Here is a 19,521-nt window from a genome sequence, read left to right as displayed (position 1 = left end):
GGGATAGGGAGGATTTGGGATTTGGGATGAAGGAGGGAACAGTGGGATGGGGAGATTTGGGGTGAAGGAGGGAACAGTGGGATGGGGAGGATTTGGGATTTGGGGTGAAGGGGGGAACAGTGGGATGGAGGATTTGGGGTGAAGGAGGGAACAGTGGGATGGGGAGGATTTGGGGTGAAGGAGCTGCCCGTGCTCCCCATGAGCTCCCTGTGGATGAGGAGATGCAGGAAACCCAGGAGGGATTGGGGAGCTGTGGGGTGCTGGGGCTCGGTGCCACTGCGGCTCCTGTCCCCGCAGGAGGACAGCAGGAATTACCTGACCCTGGTGGAGCAGTACGGGGACGGGCTCCTGGTGTGCGGCACCGGCGGCTGCGCCCCCACCTGCTGGAACGTGGTAAGGGCACATCCCAAAGAGCTGGGAAACCACTCAGGGTCCCTCTGTCCTTCCCTCAGCTGATAAACCCAGCCTGACCCCACTCAGGATCCCTCTGTCCTTCCCTCAGCTGGGAAACCCAGCCTGACCCCACTCAGGATCCCCTGTCCTTCCCTAATCCCAGTTGATAAACCCAGCCTGATCCCACTCAGGATCCCCTGTCCTTCCCTAATCCCAGTTGATAAACCCAGCCTGATCCCACTCAGGATCCCTCTGTCCTTCCCTAATCCCAGTTGATAAACCCAGCCTGACCCCACTCAGGATCCCTCTGTCCTTGCCTAATCCCAGTTGATAAACCCAGCCTGACCCCACTTAGGATCCCCTCTGTCCTAATCCCAGCTGATAAACCCAGCCTGACCCCACTCAGGATCCCTCTGTCCTTCCCTTAGCTGATAAACCCAGCCTGACCCCACTCAGGATCCCTCTGTCCTTCCCTAATCCCAGTTGATAAACCCAGCCTGACCCCACTCAGGATCCCCTGTCCTTCCCTAATCCCAGCTGATAAGTCCAGCCTGACCCCACTCAGGATCCCTCTGTCCTTCCCTAATCCAGCTGGGAAACCCAGCCTGAACCCACTCAGGATCCCCTGTCCTTCCCTAATCCCATCTGATAAACCCAGTCTGGCCCCACTCAGGATCTGTCCTTCCCTAATCCCAGCTGATAAACCCAGCCTGACCCCACTCAGGATCCCTCTGTCCTAATCCCAGTTGATAAACCCAGCCTGACCCCACTCAGGATCCCCTGTCCTTCCCAGACCCAGAGGAAGTTGAGCCCACCCTGGGATGGGAGAGGGATCGCTCCCTTCACCCCTGACTCCAACACCCTGGTGGTTGTTGATGGTAAGAAAATGAATATTTTCCTATTTTCCTCTTCTCCAGTGGTTTTGTGCTCAAAGCCTCCCTGGCACTAACAGGAGCCCCCTGAGCTGCTCTGGGTGTCCCCATGGGAATGTCCCTTTGGGACAGAGGGGTGTGGGATGGGCTCTGTGTGGGAATCAGGGATGGCTTTGGCTCAGGAGGGGCACAGTGAGGATCCCTCCACAAATCCGGGATCTGTCCCACCCTGCACGGACGGGGTGCAGGACTGGGATTCCTGCCCCACCCCCAGCACCCCTGTGCTGCCCAGGAATCCTGGCTGCTTTATCCCCGCTGTCCCTCAGGCCGGGACATCTACTCCACCATCAAGAAGAGCCAGCAGAACGGGAAGATCCCTCGGTTCCGCCGGGTGAGGGGCGGCGGGGAGCTCTACACCAGCGACACGGTGATGCAGAGTGAGTGGGGACATTCCCGGGGGAGGGAGGGGACATTCCCTGCCACCCCTCACCCTGTCACTGCGCTGCTTCTGCCCCCAGGCACACCAAGGGAGTCACCTCGGGGGATGGGGAAACGCAGGGGGAAGGAAACTGGGTGGTGCAAAACGCACAAAGTGCACAAAGTGCTCCTCCAGCATTGGGCAACTTCCAGTGCTGGCAAACCCCAGCCAGGGAGAAACCGGGGCTGGGCTGGGCAGGGTGGGAAGGACCCTGCTCCCCTCCCCTGGGGCCCTGGTGCCTTCCCAGGCAGGGGGAAACGGGGGATTATGGGGATAAAAATGGAATGACAATGACACCGGGATAAAAAATGGAATTAAAATGACACTGGGATAAAAAATGGAATTACAATGACACCGGGATAAAAAATGGAGTTGCAATGACACCGGGATAAAACAGGGAGGGGGAAAGCAAATCAGAGCTGAGAGCCCCAGGGCTGATCCTGGGGTATTCCCAGAGCTCTGATCCCAGGATATTCCTGCCATGGGAACCCCAGGGCTCTGATCCCAGGACATTCCCAGGGCTCTGATCCCAGGACATTCCCACAGTTCTGATCCCAGGCCATTCCTGCCATGGAAACCCCAGATCTGTGATCCCAGGACATTCCCAGATCTGTGATCCCAGGACATTCCCAGATCTCTGATCCCAGGATATTCCCAGGGCTCTGATCCCAGGACATTCCCAGATCTCTGATTCCAGGACATTCCCAGGTCTCTGATCCCAGGACATTCCCAGGTCTCTGACCCCAGGACATTCCCAGATCTCTGACCCCAGGGCATTCCCAGATCTCTGACCCCAGGGCATTCCCAGGTCTCTGACCCCAGGCCATCCCTGCCATGGGAACAGCAGCTAGGGAGGCTCTGAGGGACCAGGGATGCCCCCATGGCATTTATAGGAACGGTGTTATGGGATTTTCCCAACAAACCTCTTCAGGGATCATTCCTTCCCACAGCAGCTCCCAGAGCTGGGAGGGATTTGCCTTTCCATGTCAGGAAAATCACTCCACAAACACCAGAGGTTTATGTCCAAAAAGGAGACAGAGGAGTCCTTTTTGTTTCATTCAAATGAAGGGTTTTATTCAAAACAGGCCAGGGGATCTCTCAAATTTTTGGAGGGTGCAGCCTCCCTTTTATCCCAATTTCCTGGCTGCTTTTCCCTCTCTTTCCCCATGGGCTGACCTCCCAGAACACCTGATACCTGAGATTCCCTTCTGATGTACAACCCTCCCTTTTAATTCTTAATTCTTTTTCCCCATTACTTTTTTTTACTAGTTTGTTTTTACTAATTTTTCCCCATTACTTTTTTTTTTAATCTTCCAGTTTATCAGCAAACCCGCAGTAGAAACCAGCCAGTAGAATCCACCCCATTGTTTCTTTTCTCCCTCAGTGCTGATTTTATCTGTGTAAAGACAAACGCTCCTCCCTTTCCCTGGGGCACATCCCTGTCCCCACCCCGGCTCTTTCCTGGATTTAATCCCGTCCAAACTCTGCCCCTTCCCTCCCCAGACCCTCAGTTCGTCAAGGCCACCACGCTGAGGCACGAGGAGCCTCACCAGGACAAGATTTATTATTTCTTCCGTGAGGACAACCCCGACAAGAGCCCCGAGGCTCCCCGGAACATCTCCAGGGTGGCCCAGCTGTGTAAGGTACCTGCAGAACACGCACGGGCTCGGAAAATGTTTTGCATATTCATAGATTTTCATGCATTATTCAAAAATCATCCCCTCCCAACATGTAAATCGTTTTATTTAGAGTTTCTCCTTGTGGCTCCCTGCTGGAGGATCAATAAATTCCTTCCATGGGGTTCTGGTGTCCAATAATCCAAGAATGTGAAGGATTTCCTGATTTTCTTTTTTACCGTTCTCTGAATTATTTGCTTTTTACATCACCACGTTATAACCCAAGAAAAATATAGATTTATCACCCTGCTATTTCTAAGTTTTGTTAATAGCAGAGCTAATTTTGCTATCCATACAGCAAAATTTTCCAGCATTGTACATACAGCATCCATTTTAATATTTGTGAAAAGCCAATAATGTAATACGTGCTTGTAACACTGGGATGGTTGCAGTTCCCCATCGGGATTTTGGGTGTTCCCCCCCAAACCCTGACTCCAAAAAATCAAACAAGAGTGACCAGAAGTGTTTGGTCACATTGTCAGCTCGTGCAGCCTCCTGTATCCACTGGAGCAGTGATTAAGTTTTTGATAAGATTAAATTTTATCTAAAGTACACAAAGTTCAGTGACACTTCCAGCTAGAAGGGAGCAAAATGGAGAGAGATCTGCTACAAGGTCTCTTAAAGCTAAACAGTCTGACAGAGAATTATTATTTATATTATTTATATTTTTAACCCAATAACTAAATTTCCATAACCCTCAGTGCAGCACTGTCCAACCAGAAACTGCCTGAAACCATGATGAGCACTGAAAAAAACCCAAAATCTCCTATTTTGTCCCACACCATGCTACATTACAAAACCCACAAATTCAAAACCCTTCACCACGTGAAATCGCACACTTGATTTAATGACACGCCGTTGATTTTAACTTGGTTAAATTTGGAAGCCTTTCCATCCAAAGCAGGGTGTCAGTGTTAGAGAGCACAGAAACCCCAGAATTGCAGGTTTGTGGCATCCCTCTGTCCCTGTCCCCAGGGGGACAAGGGAGGCACCAGCTCCCTGTCGGCCTCCAAGTGGACCACGTTCCTCAAGGCCACGCTGATCTGCGTGGATCCCGTCACCAAGGGCAACTTCAACTGGCTGCAGGATGTCTTCATCGTCCCCGCGGGCGACTGGCGCCGCGCCAAGGTCTACGGGCTCTTCACCAACACCTGGTGAGTGCTCCGGGCCGGGATCCATCCCCTCGGGGGGTGTCCCTGTCCCTGATCACACCTGGTGAGTGCTCCGGGCCGGGATCCATCCCCTGCCGGGGGTGTCCGTGTCACTGATCCTCCGGGCCGGGATCCATCCCCTCGGGGGGTGTCCGTGTCCCTGTGAGTGCTCCGGGCTGGGATCCATCCCCTCGGGGGGTGTCCCTGTCCCTGTGAGTGCTCCGGGCCGGGATCCATCCCCTCGGGGGGTGTCCGTGTCCCTGTGAGTGTTCCGGGCTGGGATCCATCCCCTCGGGGGGTGTCCGTGTCCCTGTGAGTGCTCCGGGCTGGGATCCATCCCCTGCCGGGGGTGTCCGTGTCCCTGTGAGTGCTCCGGGCCGGGATCCATCCCCTCGGGGGGTGTCCGTGTCCCTGTGAGTGTTCCGGGCCGGGATCCATCCCCTCGGGGGGTGTCCGTGTCCCTGTGAGTGCTCCGGGCTGGGATCCATCCCCTGCCGGGGGTGTCCGTGTCCCTGTGAGTGCTCCGGGCCGGGATCCATCCCCTCGGGGGGTGTCCGTGTCCCTGTGAGTGTTCCGGGCCGGGATCCATCCCCTCGGGGGGTGTCCGTGTCCCTGTGAGTGCTCCGGGCTGGGATCCATCCCCTCGGGCGTGTCCGTGTCCCTGATCACACCTGGTGAGTGCTCCGGGCTGGGATCCATCCCCTCGGGGGGTGTCCGTGTCCCTGTGAGTGCTCCGGGCCGGGATCCATCCCCTCGGGGGGTGTCCGTGTCCCTGTGAGTGCTCCGGGCTGGGATCCATCCCCTCGGGGGTGTCCCTGTCCCTGTGAGTGCTCCGGGCCGGGATCCATCCCCTCGGGGGTGTCCGTGTCCCTGTGAGTGCTCCGGGCCGGGATCCATCCCCTCGGGGGGTGTCTGTGTCCCTGTGAGTGCTCCGGGCCGGGATCCATCCCCTCGGGGGGTGTCCGTGTCCCCGACCCCGCTGTCCCCGACCCCGCTGTCCCCGACCCCGCTGTCCCTGACCCCCCTGTCCCCTGCCAGGGGCAGCTCTGCCGTCTGTGTTTTCTCCTTCGGGGACATCGATCGCGTCTTCAGGACGTCGCGGCTCAAGGGTTACAGCGGCCCCAGCCCCGAGGTGAAACCCGGCCAGGTGAGGGGCAGGGCAGGGAGGGAGGATGGGAAAGGGCCCGTCCCGAAGAGACAGGGCAGGGTGGCACCTGCCGCGGGGACAGCGGGGACAGCGGGGACAGTGGGGACAGAGGGGATAGGGGGGATAGGGGGGACAGCGGGGACAGAGGGGACAGCGGGGACAGGGGGGACAGCGGGGACAGCGGGGACAGTGGGGACAGAGGGGATAGGGGGGACAGCGGGGATAGGGGGGACAGCGGGGACAGTGGGGACAGCGGGGACAGCGGGGACAGCGGGGACAGAGGGGACAGCGGGGACAGAGGGGACAGGGGGGACAGAGGGGACAGGGGGGACAGCGGGGACAGAAGGGACAGCGGGGACAGAGGGGACAGCGGGGACAGCACCCCGGGCAGCGCCGGCACCGCGCCGCTGGGCGCCCCCCGCCATCCTCAGCGCCCAGCCCCGTCTGACTGTGCCTTTTGTCCCCTTCTGTCCCCCTTTTACCTCCCTTTTACCCTCTCTTTATCCCACTTTTTACCCCCCTTTAATGCCCTTTTTATACCCCTTTTATCTCCCATTTACCCCCTTTTAATCTCTCTTTTACCCCTTTATCCCCCTTTTACCCTCTTTATCCCCATCTATCCCCCTTTTGTCTCCCTTTACCTCTCTTTTATCCCCTTTAACCCTCCTTTACCCCCCTTTATCCCTTTTTGTCCCCCTTTTATCCCCTTTTACCCTCCTTTACCTCCCTTTATTCCCCATTTTACCCCCTTCTGTCCCTCTTTTACCCCCCTTTGTCCTCCTTTTATCCCCCTTTGTCCCCCTTTTACCCCCCTCTTTCCCCCTTTATCCCCCATTTACCCTCATTTTATCCTTTTTTGTCACTCTTGTGTCCCCTTTTATCCCTCTTTATGCCCCTTTATTCCCCTTTTTATCCCCCTTTTACCCCCTTATCCCACTTTTCCCCCCTTTTTCCCCATTTTATGTCCCTTTTGCCCCCTTTTGTCCCCCTCTTTCCCCCTTTATCCCCCGTTTACCCCCCTTTATTCCCCTTTATTCCCCTTTTATCCTCCTTTTACCCCCTTATCCCCATTTTACCCCACTTTTATCCCCTTTTATCCCCCATTTACCCCCTTTTGTCCCCCTTTATCCCCCATTTACCCCCTTTATTCCCCTTTTACCCCCTTTATCCCCCTTTTGTCCCCCTTTATCCCCCTTTACCTCCCTTTATTCCCCTTTTATCCCCCTTTTACCCCCCTTATCTCCATTTTACCCCACTTTTCCCCCCTTTTCCCCCCCCTTTGTCCCCGCAGTGCGTCCCCTCGGGGCAGCACACCCCCAGCGAGACGTTCAAGATCGCGGACAGCCACCCCGAGGTGGAGGAGCGGGTGGAGCCGCTGGGGCCGGGCCGGGGCCCCCTGTTCCACAACCAGCACCGCTACCAGAGGCTGGGGGTGCACGAGGTGGCGGCGGCGGGCGGGCAGCGCTACAACGTCCTGTACCTGGCCACAGGTGAGCCAAAATCCTCCCCCGAGGGCGGCTCCGCCCTGTCCCGGTGCTGCCTCACCCCGCCCGGCCGGGGGAGGACCCGCCCGGCGGGGATCGGTGGTTGGGAAAGTGCAGCCGGCTCTCGGTGGGTGCAGTGTGGGTTTTTTGGGGAATAGAGAAATGAAGCGATAGAGGGAAACAGAGAAATAGAAGTAGAGAGGAAAAGAAATAGGGAAACAGAGATAAACAGAGAAATAGAAGTAGAGAGAAAAAGAAATAGGGAAACAGAGATAAACAGAGAAATAGAAGTAGAGAGAAAAAGAAATAGAGAAACAGAAGTAGAGATAAACAGAGAAATAGAAGTAGAGAGAAAAAGAAATAGGGAAACAGAGATAGAGAGAAACAGAGAAATAGAAGTAGAGAGGAAAAGAAATAGGGAAACAGAGATAAACAGAGAAATAGAAGTAGAGAGAAAAAGAAATAGAGAAACAGAGATAGAGAGAAACAGAGAAATAGAGAAATTGAGAAACAAAGCAATAGAGATAGAAACAGAGCAATAGAGATAGAGAGAAACAGAAATGGAGAAATGGAGAAATAAACAGATAGAGAGTTAGAGAGAAACAGAGAGAAACAGAGATAGAGAGTTAGAGAGAAATAGAGAGATGGTGAAACAGAGCAACAGAGATAGAGAGAAACAGGGAAATAGAAATAGAGAGAAAAAGAAATAGAGAAACAGAGATAGAGAGTTAGAGAGAAATAGAGAAATTGAGAAACAAAGCAATAGAGATAGAAACAGAGCAATAGAGAGAAACTGAGAAATAGAGTTAGAGAGAAATGGTGAAACAGAGCAATAGAGATAGAGAGAAACAAAGCAATAGATAGAAACAGAGAAATAGAAATAGAGAGAAAAGAAATAGAGATAGAAACAGAGCAATAAAGATAGAGAGAAACAGAGAAATAGAGAAATGGAGCAATAGAGATAGAGAGAAACAGAGAAATAGAAACAAAGCAATAGAGAAACAGCGAAATAGAGATAAACAGAGATAAAGAGTTAGAGAGAAATAGAGAAATGGTGAAACAGAGCAATAGAGAGAAACAGAGAAAGAGAATTGGAGAGAAACAGAGAAATAGAGAGAGTTAAATAGAGCTAGAGAGAGACAGAGAAATGGAGAAACAGAGCAATAGAGAAATAGACAAACAGGGCAAGAGAGCTAGAGAGAAAGAAGAGATAGAGACAGAGAAACAGATAATAGACAGAGAGAAAAACAGAGAAATAGAGAGAAAGGAGAGATAGAAATAGAGAAACAGAGCAATAGAGTTAGAGAGAAACAGGATTAGAGAAACAGAGACAGAGAAATTGAGTTAAACAGAGAGAGTTAGAGAGAAACAGAGAAATGGAGAGAAAAGAGAGAGAAAGAGATAGAAGAGATAGAATCAGAGTAACAGAAAATTTGAGAGAAACAGAAATAGAGAAGTAGAGAAACAGAGCAATAGTTAGAGAGAAACAGAGAAACAGAATTAGAGAGAAATAGAGAGATAGAAACAGAGAAATAGAGAAAGAAACTGAGAGAACAGAGAAACAGAATTAGAGAAATAGAGGAATTGAGTTAAACAGAGAGACAGAGTTAGAAGCAGAGAAATAGAGAGAAAAGAGAGATGGGAACAGAGGAACAGAAAAAGGAGAAAAACAGAGAAATAGAGAAACAGCAATAGAGAGAAACAGAGAAACAGAATTAGAGAAGAGAGAAATAGAGAGATAGGAATAGAGAAATAGAGAAAGACAGAAAAAGAATTAGAGAGAAATAGAGAGATAGAAATAGAGAAAGAGAGAAAGAGAGAAAGAGAGAAACAGAATTGGAGAGAAATAGAGAGATAGGAACAGAGAACTAGATAAACAGGCAGACAGAGCAATAGAGATTTTCCAGGATCCCGGGTTTAAACACAACCAAGGCCCTGCAGGGTTGGGATGGACACCAGGGGTCCCAAACCCTGCAGGAGCTCCCCAGGCTGAGGGGCTGGGCACCCTCTGGGGTGGGATTTCCCTGGGGATCCCCTGGCACTGTCCCCCCTCTCTCTCCCCAGACAAGGGCTCCATCCACAAGGTGGTGGAGCTGCCAGACGGGGTGCAGAACATCATGGAGATCCAGGTGTTCCCCAGCAAGGATCCCATCCAGTCCATGATCCTGGACCACGCCAGGGTGGGTCCCTGCTGGGACTGGGGGGGATCACGGGGTTATTTGGGCTGGGAGGGACCTTTCCTGATCACCCAGCCCCACCCCCTGGCATGGACACCTCCCACTGCCAGACCCCAGTGTCCACCCTGCCCTTGGACACTTCTAGGGCAGCCACAGGGCCTTTGGGAATTCCATCCTGGTCACTGCCACCCTCACAGGAAACGATTCCTTCCAGTATCCCACACATCCCTGCCCTCTGAAAACGGGAAACCATTCCCTGTGTCCTGTCCCCTTCCCAATATCCCATAAATCCCATCCCTCTGGCAGTGGGAAACATTCCCTGTGTCCTGTCCCTTCCCAATATCCCATAAATCCCATCCCTCTGGCAGTGGGAAACCATTCCCAGTGTCCTGTCCCTTCCCAATATCCCATAAATCCCATCCCTCTGGCAGTGGGAAATCATTCCCTGTGTCCTGTCCCTTCCCAATATCCCATAAATCCCATCCCTCTGGCAGTGGGAAACCATTCCCAGTGTCCTGTCCCTTCCCAATATCCCATAAATCCCATCCCTCTGGCAGTGGGAAATCATTCCCTGTGTCCTGTCCCCTTCCCAATATCCCACCTATCCCTGCCCTGTGAAAATGGGAAACCATTCCCAGTGTCCTTGTCCCCAGTATCCCGTCCATCCCTGCCCTGTGGCAGTGGGATGCCATTCCCAGTGTCCTGTCACTCCAAATTCCCCCTCAGTCTCTCCTGCAGCCCCTGGAAGAGGCTCTGAGCTCTCCCTGGAGCTTTCCTCTCTCCAGTGAACATTCCCAGTTCTACACTCTTGGATCAGCTCCTTTCCCTCCCTCCAACAGCTCCAGCTCCTTCCTGACCCACCAGGGTGCAGCACCTGACTGTGGGAAACCATTCCCTGTGTCCTGTCTCCTTCCAAATATCCCATCCATCCCTGCCCTCTGAAAATGGGAAACCATTCCCAGTGTCCTGTCCCCTTCCCAGTGTCCCATCCCTGTGGCAGTGGGAACCCATTCCCAGTGTCCTGTCACTCCAAATTCCCCCTCAGTCTCTCCTGCAGCCCCTGGAAAAGGCTCTGAGCTCTCCCTGGAGCTTTCCTTTCTCCAGGTGAACATTCCCAGTTCTCCCATCCTCGGATCCTCTCCCTGCCCTCTCTGAGCAGCTCCAGCTCCTTCCTGACTCCCAGGGTGCAGCCCCTGACTGTGGGAAACCATTCCCTGAGTCCTGTCCCCTTCCCAGTATCCCATCCCTCTGGCAGTGGAAGCCATTCCCAGTGTCCTGTCCCATTCCCAGTATCCCATCCCTCTGGCAGTGGAATCCATTCCTGTCCCCCACCCCTTGTCCCCAGTCCCTCTCCATCTCTCTGGAGCCCCTGGAAGAGTCTCTGAGCTCTCCTGGCGCCTCCCTCTCCCCGGTGCCCATTCCCCACCCTCGGATCCTCTCCTTTCCCTCCCTCCAACAGCTCCAGCTCCTTTTTGACCTGCCAGGGGACAGCACCTGACTGTGGGAAACCATTCCCTGTGTCCTGTCTCCTTCCCGGTATCCCATCCCTCTGGCAGTGGGAACCGATTCCCTGTGTCCTGTCTGCTTCCCAATATCCCATTTAACCCTGCCCTCTGAAAATGGGAACCCATTCCCAGTGTCCTGTCACTCCAAATTCCCTCTCCATCTCTCTGGAGCCCCTGGAAGAGTCTCTGAGCTCTGCTGGCGCCTCCCTCTCCCCGGTGCCCACTCCCCACGCTCGGATCCTCCCCGATCAGCCGCCTCCCCGCGGTTCCTGCCCTGACCCCGCTCTCCCCGCAGGCTGTGCTGTACGTGGGCTCCGGCAGCCGCGTCCTGGAGCTGCCCATGGACATGTGCGGCGCCTACCGCAACAACTGCCACAGCTGCGTGCTGGCCCGGGACCCGTACTGCGGCTGGGCCAACGCCTCCTGCCTCTCGCTCGCCCGCGGCCGGTCAGTGCTGGCCCGGCCCCTCCCTGCCCCGGGCAAGCGCCCGCGGCATCGCCCGCTGGGCTGCCCTGCCGTGAGAGTTTGGGGGGTTCTGTGTGGGTCCATCCCTCCCTTAAAGGGTTTTGGATAAGCAAGTCCCTCCCCCCAAAAATTTGGGGTGCTCTGTGCAGATACATCCCTTCCTTAAAGGGTTTTGGATAAGCAAGTCCCTCCCCCCAAAAATTTGGGGTGCTCTGTGTGGGTTCATCCCTCCCTTAAAGGGTTTTGGATAAGCAAGTCCCTCTCTCCAAAAATTTGGGGTGCTCTGTGTGGGTCCATCTCTCCCTTAAAGGGTTTTGGATAAGCAAGTCCCTCTCTCCAAAAATTTGGGGTGTCTGTGTGGGTTCATCCCTCCCTTAAAGGGTTTTGGATAAGCAAGTCCCTCCCCCCAAAAATTTGGGGTGCTCTGTGCAGATACATCCCTTCCTTAAAGGGTTTTGGATAAGCAAGTCCTTCTCCCCAAAAATTTGGGGTGCTCTGTGCAGATCCATCCCTTCCTTAAAGGGTTTTGGATAAGCAAGTCCCTCTCCCCAAAAATTTGGGGTGCTCTGTGTGGGTTCATCCCTCCCTTAAAGGGTTTTGGATAAGCAAGTCCCTCTCCCCAAAAGTTTGGAGTTCTCTGCATAGATTTATCCATCCCTTGAAAGGTTTTGGGCACCCAGCTCCTCTCCCCAAAAGTTTGGGGTGCTCTGCATGCATCCATCCCTCCCTTGAACGGCTTTGGGCACCCAAATGCTCTCGTTAAAAATTTTGAGGTTCTCTGCACAGATCCATCCCTCCCTTAAAGGGTTTTGGACCCCCAACCTCTCTCCCTGAAATTTTGGGGTGCTGTGCATGGATCCATCCCTCCCTTGAAGGGTTTTGGGGTGTTCTGTGCAGATCTATCCCTCCCTTAAAGGGTTTTGGGCACCCCCAAGTCCCTCTCCTCAAAAGTTTGGGGTGCTCTGCATGGATTTATCCATCCCTTGAAAGTTTTTGGGTACCCAACCCTTCTCCTCAAAAAGTTTGGGATGCTCTGTGCAGGTCCATCCCTCCCTTAAAGGGTTTTGGATAAGCAAGTCCCTCTTCCCAAAAATTTGGGGTGCTCTGTGTGGATCCATTCCTCCCTTGAAGGGTTTTGGGCACCCCCAAGTCCCTCTCCCCAAAAGTCTGGGGTGATCTGCATGGATCCATCCATCCCTTGAAAGATTTTGGGCACCCAACCCTTCTCCTCAAAAAGTTTGGGGTGCTCTGTGCAGGTCCATCCCTCCCTTAAAGGATTTTGGACACCTAACCCCTCTCCCCAAAAGTTTGGGGTGCTCTGCATGGATCCATCCCTCCCTTAAAAGGTTTTGGGCACCCAGCTCCTCTCCCCAAAAATTTGGGGTGCTCTGCATGCATCCAAACCTCCCTTGAAGGGTTTTGGACTGTTCTGTGTGGATCCATCCCTTCCTGAAAGGATTTTGGGCACCCAGCTCCTCTCCCCAAAAGTTTGGGGTGTTCTGTGCAGATCCATCCCTTCCTTAAAGGGTTTTGGATAACCAAGTCCCTCTCCCCAAAAGTTTGGAGTTCTCTGCATAGATTTATCCATCCCTTGAAAGATTTTGGGCACCTAACCCCTTTCCCCAAAAATTTGGGTTGCTCTGCATGGATCCAAACCTCCCTTGAAGGGTTTTGGTCACCCAGCCCCTCTCCCCAAATTTTTGGGATGCTCTGTGCAGATCCATCCCTCCCTTAAAGGGTTTTGGGCACCCAAATCCTCTTCCTGAAATTTTGGGGTTCTCTGCATGGTTCAAACCCTCCCTTGAAGGGTTTTGGGCACCCAACCTCTCTCCCTGAAAGTTTGGGGCGCTCTGTGCAGATCCCTTGAAAGATTTTGGGCACCCAGCCCCTCACCCCAAAAATTTGGGGTGCTCTGTGTGGATCCATCCCTCCCTTGAAGGGTTTTGTTCACCCAACCTCTCTCTGTGCTGGGTCTCTCGTTGGTCACGTCTAACCTTCTGAAATTGGGGTGGGAATTGCAGATTCCTGCTCATCCTGCAGATTTGGGGTTCCCAGCCCTGAACACCACTCCCCAAGTTCTCCTGGTGCTCATCCCCATTCCCACCCCCAGGGAGGTGCTCCAGAACCTGAACTTGGGCTCGTGGCGAGGAAACTGCCAGAGGAGCGACCTCAAGGGAGGTAGGTGGATGTATCTGGGCTGGGGCAGGAATTGTTGGATTCTCCAGCCCTTGGATGGTGGGATTTGGGGTGGCTGGGATTTGTGGGAATCACTTTTCCCAGCTGGGTGGGAAGGATTGAAATGAGAGAAAAATCCTGTGGGCTTCACCAGACGTGGATCTGGCAGGGTTGGGGTTGGAAAGGACCCTGAAGATCCTCCAGTTCCAGGCAAGGGTACAATCCCAGCAACCCAATCCATCAGTCCTGGGTGTCTGTTCTGGGTTTGAAGATCCTCCAGTTCCATCTTTCCAGGCACAGGCATGATCTCACCATCCTAATCCATCACTCCTGGGTGTCTGTCATGAGTTTCAAGATTCTCCAGTTCCATCTTTCCAGGCATGGGCACAATCCCAGCAGCCCAGTGTGGGTCCTGTGTGTCTGTTATAGGTTTGAAGATCCCCCAGTTCCAGGCACAGACACCATCCCACCAGCCCAATCCATCAGTTCTGAATGTCTCTTGTGAGTTTGAGGATCCTCCAGTTCATCATTCCAGGCATGGGCACGATCCCACAGCCCAATCCATCAGTCCTGGGTGTCTCTAATGGGTTTGAGGATCCTCCAGTTCCAGGCAAGGCACAATCCCACCAGCTAATCCATCAGTCCTGGATGTCTCTAATGGGTTTGAAGATCCTCCAGTTCCATCCCTGCAGGCACAGACATGATCCCACCAGCCCAGTCTATCACTCCTGGATGTCTGTTATGGGTTTGAGGATCCTCCAGTTCCAGGCACAGGCACAATCCCACAGCCCAATCCATCACTCCTGAATGTCTCAATGTTTGAGGATCCCCCAGTTCCATCTTTCCAGGCCCAGGCACGATCCCACCATCCTAATCCATCACTCCTGGATGTCTCTTGTGGGTTTGAGGATCCTCCAGTTCATCATTCCGGGCATGAGCACGATCCCACAGCCCAATCCATCAGTCCTGGGTGTCTCTTACGGGTTTGAGGATCCTCCAGTTCCAGGCACAGACACAATCCCACCAGCCCTGGGTGTCTGTTATGGGTTTGAGGACCCTCCAGTTCCATCTTTCCAGGCCCAGGCATGATCCTACCAGCCCAATCCATCACTCCTGGATTTCTGTCATGGGTTTGAAGATCCCCCAGTTCCAGGCACAGACATGATCTCACCAGCCCAATCCATCACCCCGGGGTGTCTGTTGTGGGTTTGAGGATCCTCCAGTTCCAGGCAAGGCACCATCCCACCAGCCCAATCCATCACTCCTGAATGTCTCTTGTGGGTTTGAAGAGTCTCCAGTTCCATCTTTCCAGACACAGACACGATCCCACAGCCCAATGTGGGTCCTGGATGTCTGTAATTGGTTTGAAGATCCTCTGTTTCTAGGCACAGACACGATCCCACCATCCCAATCCATCAGTCCTAGATGTCTCTTGTGGGTTTGAAAATCCTCCAGTTCATCATTCCAGGCATGGGCACAATCCCACCAGCCCAATCCATCAGTCCTGGATTTCTGTCATGGGTTTGAAGATCCTCCACTTTCAGGCACAGGCACAATCCCACCAAAAGCACAATTCCCACAAAAAACCCCATTCACTCATTTTCTGCTGTAGCTGAGCAGAGGAGGGGGAAAGAAAAAGAGATTAAAAACCTCGTGGGGTGAGATAAGGACCAGCAGAAAACACTCAAAGGGCAAAACAGCCTCCAAACTTTCGAAGGTAGGAAGCAAAATTTATCAACAGAATTCAAAGAGGATCATGAGAATAAAATGAAATCTAGAACTCCTTTCCTCCCCACCCCCACCAAGACAGGGATTTTAGTCAGTTTGTCACTTCACAAATTCTTTCTCCAGGATCAGGGCCAGGAGTGCTGTGGGAGACAGTTCAGAGTGAACTTCTCCAGCCTTGTCACACCTTGTTCTCCTCTCTTCTCCTGTGGCTGAACCCATTTGTGTTCCTTTTTAAAATCAGGTTTTTGCCCCTAAGCTTTGTAAGCATTTCTGGCTTGGCTGTAGCTTCAGGATCTTCTTGGGCGTCTTGAAACATTTTGCTTTGCTGTAACTTGAGTTCCCATATTCTCATTTAAAGAGAATTTTGTGCCTTCTTCTCTCTGGCTCAGGAGAGAATTGGTTTGTTTGTCCTCAAGCTCCATCCACTGAAAAGTTTATTTTTTTTATAGAGTTTTTATAGAGTTTTATAGAGTTTTTATAGTTTTCTGCAGTCCTGCAAAGGTTGATCCCATCCATGATGTGCATCAAGGAATCAGTGTCTGTAGGTTTGTTTGTCCTCAAGCTCTACCCACTGAAAAGTTTATTTTTTTTAGAGTTTTAATAGATTTTTTATAGAGTTTTTATAGATTTTTATAGAGTTTTTATAGAGTTTTATAGAGTTTTTATAGTTTTCTGCAGTCCTGGAAAGGTTGATCCCATCCATGATGTGCATCAGGGAATCGGTGTCTGTAGGTTTGCTTGTCCTCAAGCTCCATCCACTGAAAAGTTTATTTTTTTAGAGTTTTAATAGATTTTTTTATAGAGTTTTTATAGTTTTCTGCAGTCCTGGAAAGGTTGATCCCATCCAGGGAATCACTCTGTGTGGCCCTGCAGCCACTCCCCATCTGCTGAAAAAAAGGGAGAAAAAGGAAATTTTTCATTTCCTAAATGTGCCATCACAGAGGTGGTGCTAACTTCTCTAATTTATCTAATTTATCGGATTTATCTATCTAATTGATCTAATTTTTATAATTTATTTATGTAATTTATGTAGTTTAAGTAATTCATGTTATTGATGTAATTTATCTAATTTGTCTAATTTATCTAACTTATCTAATTTATCTATCTAGTTTAACTTATCTAACTTATCAAACTTATGTAATTTATCTAATTTATCAATCTAATTTATCTAATTTATTTAATTTATCGATCTAATTTATCTAACTTATCTAACTTGTCTAATTTATCTAATTTATCTATTATATTTTACTTATCTAACTTATCTATTTTATTTCTCTAATTGATCTATCTAGTTTATCTAACTAATTAATGTAATTAATGTAATTAACGTATCTAATTTATCTATTATATTTTACTTATCTAACTTATCTAATTTATCTATTTTATTTAATTTAACTTATCTAATATATCTAATTTATCTATCTAGTTTACCTAACATATCCAACTTATCGAATTTATCTAATTTATGTAATTTATCTTATTTATTTAATTTATTGATCTAATCTAACTCACCTGATTTATCTATTTTAGTTTATCTAACTTGTCTAATTTATCTAATTTATCTAATTTATTTAATTTATTTAATTTATCCATCTAATTTATCTAACTTATCTAACTTTTTTTAACGTATCTAATTTATCTATTTTATTTCTCTAATTGATCTATCTAGTTTATCTAACTTATCTAACTAATTTATGTAATTTATTTAATTTTTGTAATTAATGTAATTAACGTATCTAATTTATCCATTATATTTTACTTATCTAACTTATCTAACTTATCTATTTTATTTATCTAATTTATCTATCTAGTTTATCTAACTAATTAATGTAATTAATGTAATTAATGTAATTAACGTATCTAATTTATCTATTATATTTTACTTATCTAACTTATCTAACATATCTAATTGATCTATCTAGTTTATCTAACTTATCTAACTAATTTATGTAATTTATTTAATTTATTTATGTAAGTAATGTAATTAACATATCTAATTTATCTATTATATTTTACTTATCTAACTTATCTAATTTATCTATTTTATTTATCTTATTTATCTATCTAGTTTATCTAACATATCTAATTTATCTAATTTATCTAACTTACCTAATTTATCTGTTTTATTTAACTTATCTAACTTATCTAATTTATCTATTTTATTTAATTTACCTTATCTAATTTATTTAATTTATTTAATTTATTTAATTTATTTAATTTATCGATTTAATTTATCTAACTTTTTAAACGTATCTAATTTATCTGTTTTATTTCTCTGATTTATCTATCTAGTTTATCTAAGTTATCTAACTAGTTTATGTAATTAATGTAATTTATGCAATTTATTTAATTTATGTAATTAATGTATTTTATGTAAATTATGTAATTGATGTAATTGATGTATTTTATGTAATTACTGTAATTAATGTAATTAACCCGACCAGCCGATGCGGTCAGAGCAGGGACGGGCTGTGCCGTACCTGATGCTCTCTGTGCCCAGCGCTGTCCCCGCTCCCGTGTCCCCGCAGGCGACTTCAGGAACATCTCGGTGACTCCGTTCTCCCGCTATTACCTCAACTGCTCCATCGAGTCTCACTACGCGTCCTACAGCTGGTACCACGAGGACGTGCTGGTCCGGAGCTGCAACTCCTCCCGGCCGCAGCCCGGCTGCTTCCACTTCATCCCCAGCGTGCGGCGGGAGCACCTGGGCCACTACACCTGCGTGTCGGAGGAGGAGGGGTTCCGCCAGGAGCTGGTCAAGGAGCGCCTGCTGGACCGCCAGCGCCTCCCGGGGCAGCGCGGCAGCGCCGCGGCCGGGCCGGCACCGCCCCGACTCCGCGTGTTGGTGCTGCTGCTGCTGGCGCGGCTCCTGCACTGACCCGGAGCGCCGGAACCGGCGGGCGCTGCTCCCGGGGCGCGGCTCCTGCACTGACCCGGAGCGCCGGAACCGGCGGGCGCTGCTCCCGGGGCGCGGCTCCTGCACTGACCCGGAGCGCCGGAACCGGCGGGCGCTGCTCCCGGGCGCGGCTCCTGCACTGACCCGGAGCGCCGGAACCGGCGGGCGCTGCTCCCCGGGCGCGGCTCCTGCACTGACCCGGAGCGCCGGAACCGGCGGGCGCTGCTCCCCGGGCGCGGCTCCTGCACTGACCCGGAGCGCTGACACCGGCGGGCGCTGCTCCCGGAGCGCTGGAACCGGCGGGCGCTGCTCCCGGGGCGCGGCTCCTGCACTGACCCGGAGCGCCGGAACCGGCGGGCGCTGCTCCCGGGGCGCGGCTCCTGCACTGACCCGGAGCGCTGGAACCGGCGGGCGCTGCTCCCGGAGCGCCGGAACCGGCGGGCGCTGCTCCCGGGGCGCTGGAACCGGCGGGCGCTGCTCCCCCTGCATGCGCTGAGGAGGAGGAGGATGAGGAGCCGCGGAACTGCGGGATCCCCTCCCGAGTTTTGGGTTTGGATGATGCCGGGCCCGGCAGCCCCGGTGTCGCTGCCTCCAGCTCCGGAGGGCTCGGCTCGTTTTTATTTTTTATTTGCGGCCGGTTTTGGTGTGGGAGGGAGGTCGGGACTCGGCGCCGCGTTGGGAATTTGCATGGAAAAGCCTCCTCGGCAGCTGACTGGATTTGGGGTGCGGGATCGGGAAGGGAAGGTGGGAGCAGAGCCCGGGAGGCGCTGGGAAGACGCTGGAGACGCACAAATCCTCTGCGGGCAGCTCGGGGCATCGCCGGGGGCATCGCCGGGGCCGCCCGGATCTCAGGGCACCGGGGGGGCTGCGCCTGTCCCTGTCCCTGTCCCTGTCCCTGTCCCTGTCCCTGTCCCTGTCCTTGTCCCTGTCCCCATCCCTGTCCCCATCCCTGTCCCTGTCCTTCCCATCCCTGTCCCATTCCCATCCCTGTCCCTGTCCCTGTCCCTGTTCCAGTTCCTGTCCCTGTCCCTGTCCCATCCCTGTCCCTGTCCCTGTCCTCATCCCTGTCCCCATCCCTGTCCCATCCCCGTCCCTGTCCCTCTTGTCCCTGTCCCTGTCCCTGTCCCTGTCCTTGTCCCTGTCCCCATCCCAGTCCCTGTCCCATTCCCATCCCTGTCCCATTCCCATCCCTGTCCCTGTCCCTGTCCCATCCCTGTCCCCATCCCTGTCCCTGTCCCCATCCCTGTCCCCATCCCAGTCCCTGTCCCATTCCCATTCCCATCCCTGTCCCTGTCCCTGTCCCTGTCCCTGTCCCTGTCCCATTCCCATCCCTGTCCCCATCCCTGTCCCTGTCCCTGTCCCTGTCCCTTACCT

General features: G+C 51.5%; 1 protein-coding gene across 1 annotated transcript; it reads left to right on the top strand.

Moving 5' to 3' along the window:
- Nucleotides 1–198: 198 nt before the first annotated feature.
- SEMA7A (semaphorin 7A (John Milton Hagen blood group)) lies at nucleotides 199–18,415 on the top strand. The gene is made up of 11 exons (XM_056515983.1): nucleotides 199–393; nucleotides 1,187–1,271; nucleotides 1,592–1,702; nucleotides 3,247–3,386; nucleotides 4,395–4,573; nucleotides 5,609–5,717; nucleotides 7,009–7,207; nucleotides 9,266–9,381; nucleotides 11,179–11,330; nucleotides 13,459–13,526; nucleotides 17,780–18,415. Exons 1-11 carry the CDS (start codon nucleotides 199–201, stop codon nucleotides 18,127–18,129), a joined length of 1,704 nt encoding a protein of 567 aa, XP_056371958.1. The 3' UTR covers nucleotides 18,130–18,415.
- Nucleotides 18,416–19,521: the final 1,106 nt, after the last annotated feature.

Source organism: Oenanthe melanoleuca, unplaced genomic scaffold (assembly GCF_029582105.1).
Source record: "Oenanthe melanoleuca isolate GR-GAL-2019-014 unplaced genomic scaffold, OMel1.0 S169, whole genome shotgun sequence".
Taxonomy (NCBI): domain Eukaryota; kingdom Metazoa; phylum Chordata; class Aves; order Passeriformes; family Muscicapidae; genus Oenanthe; species Oenanthe melanoleuca.
The sequence above is the reverse complement of the archived record's forward strand: the minus strand, read 5'-3'. Positions and strand labels throughout refer to the sequence as shown.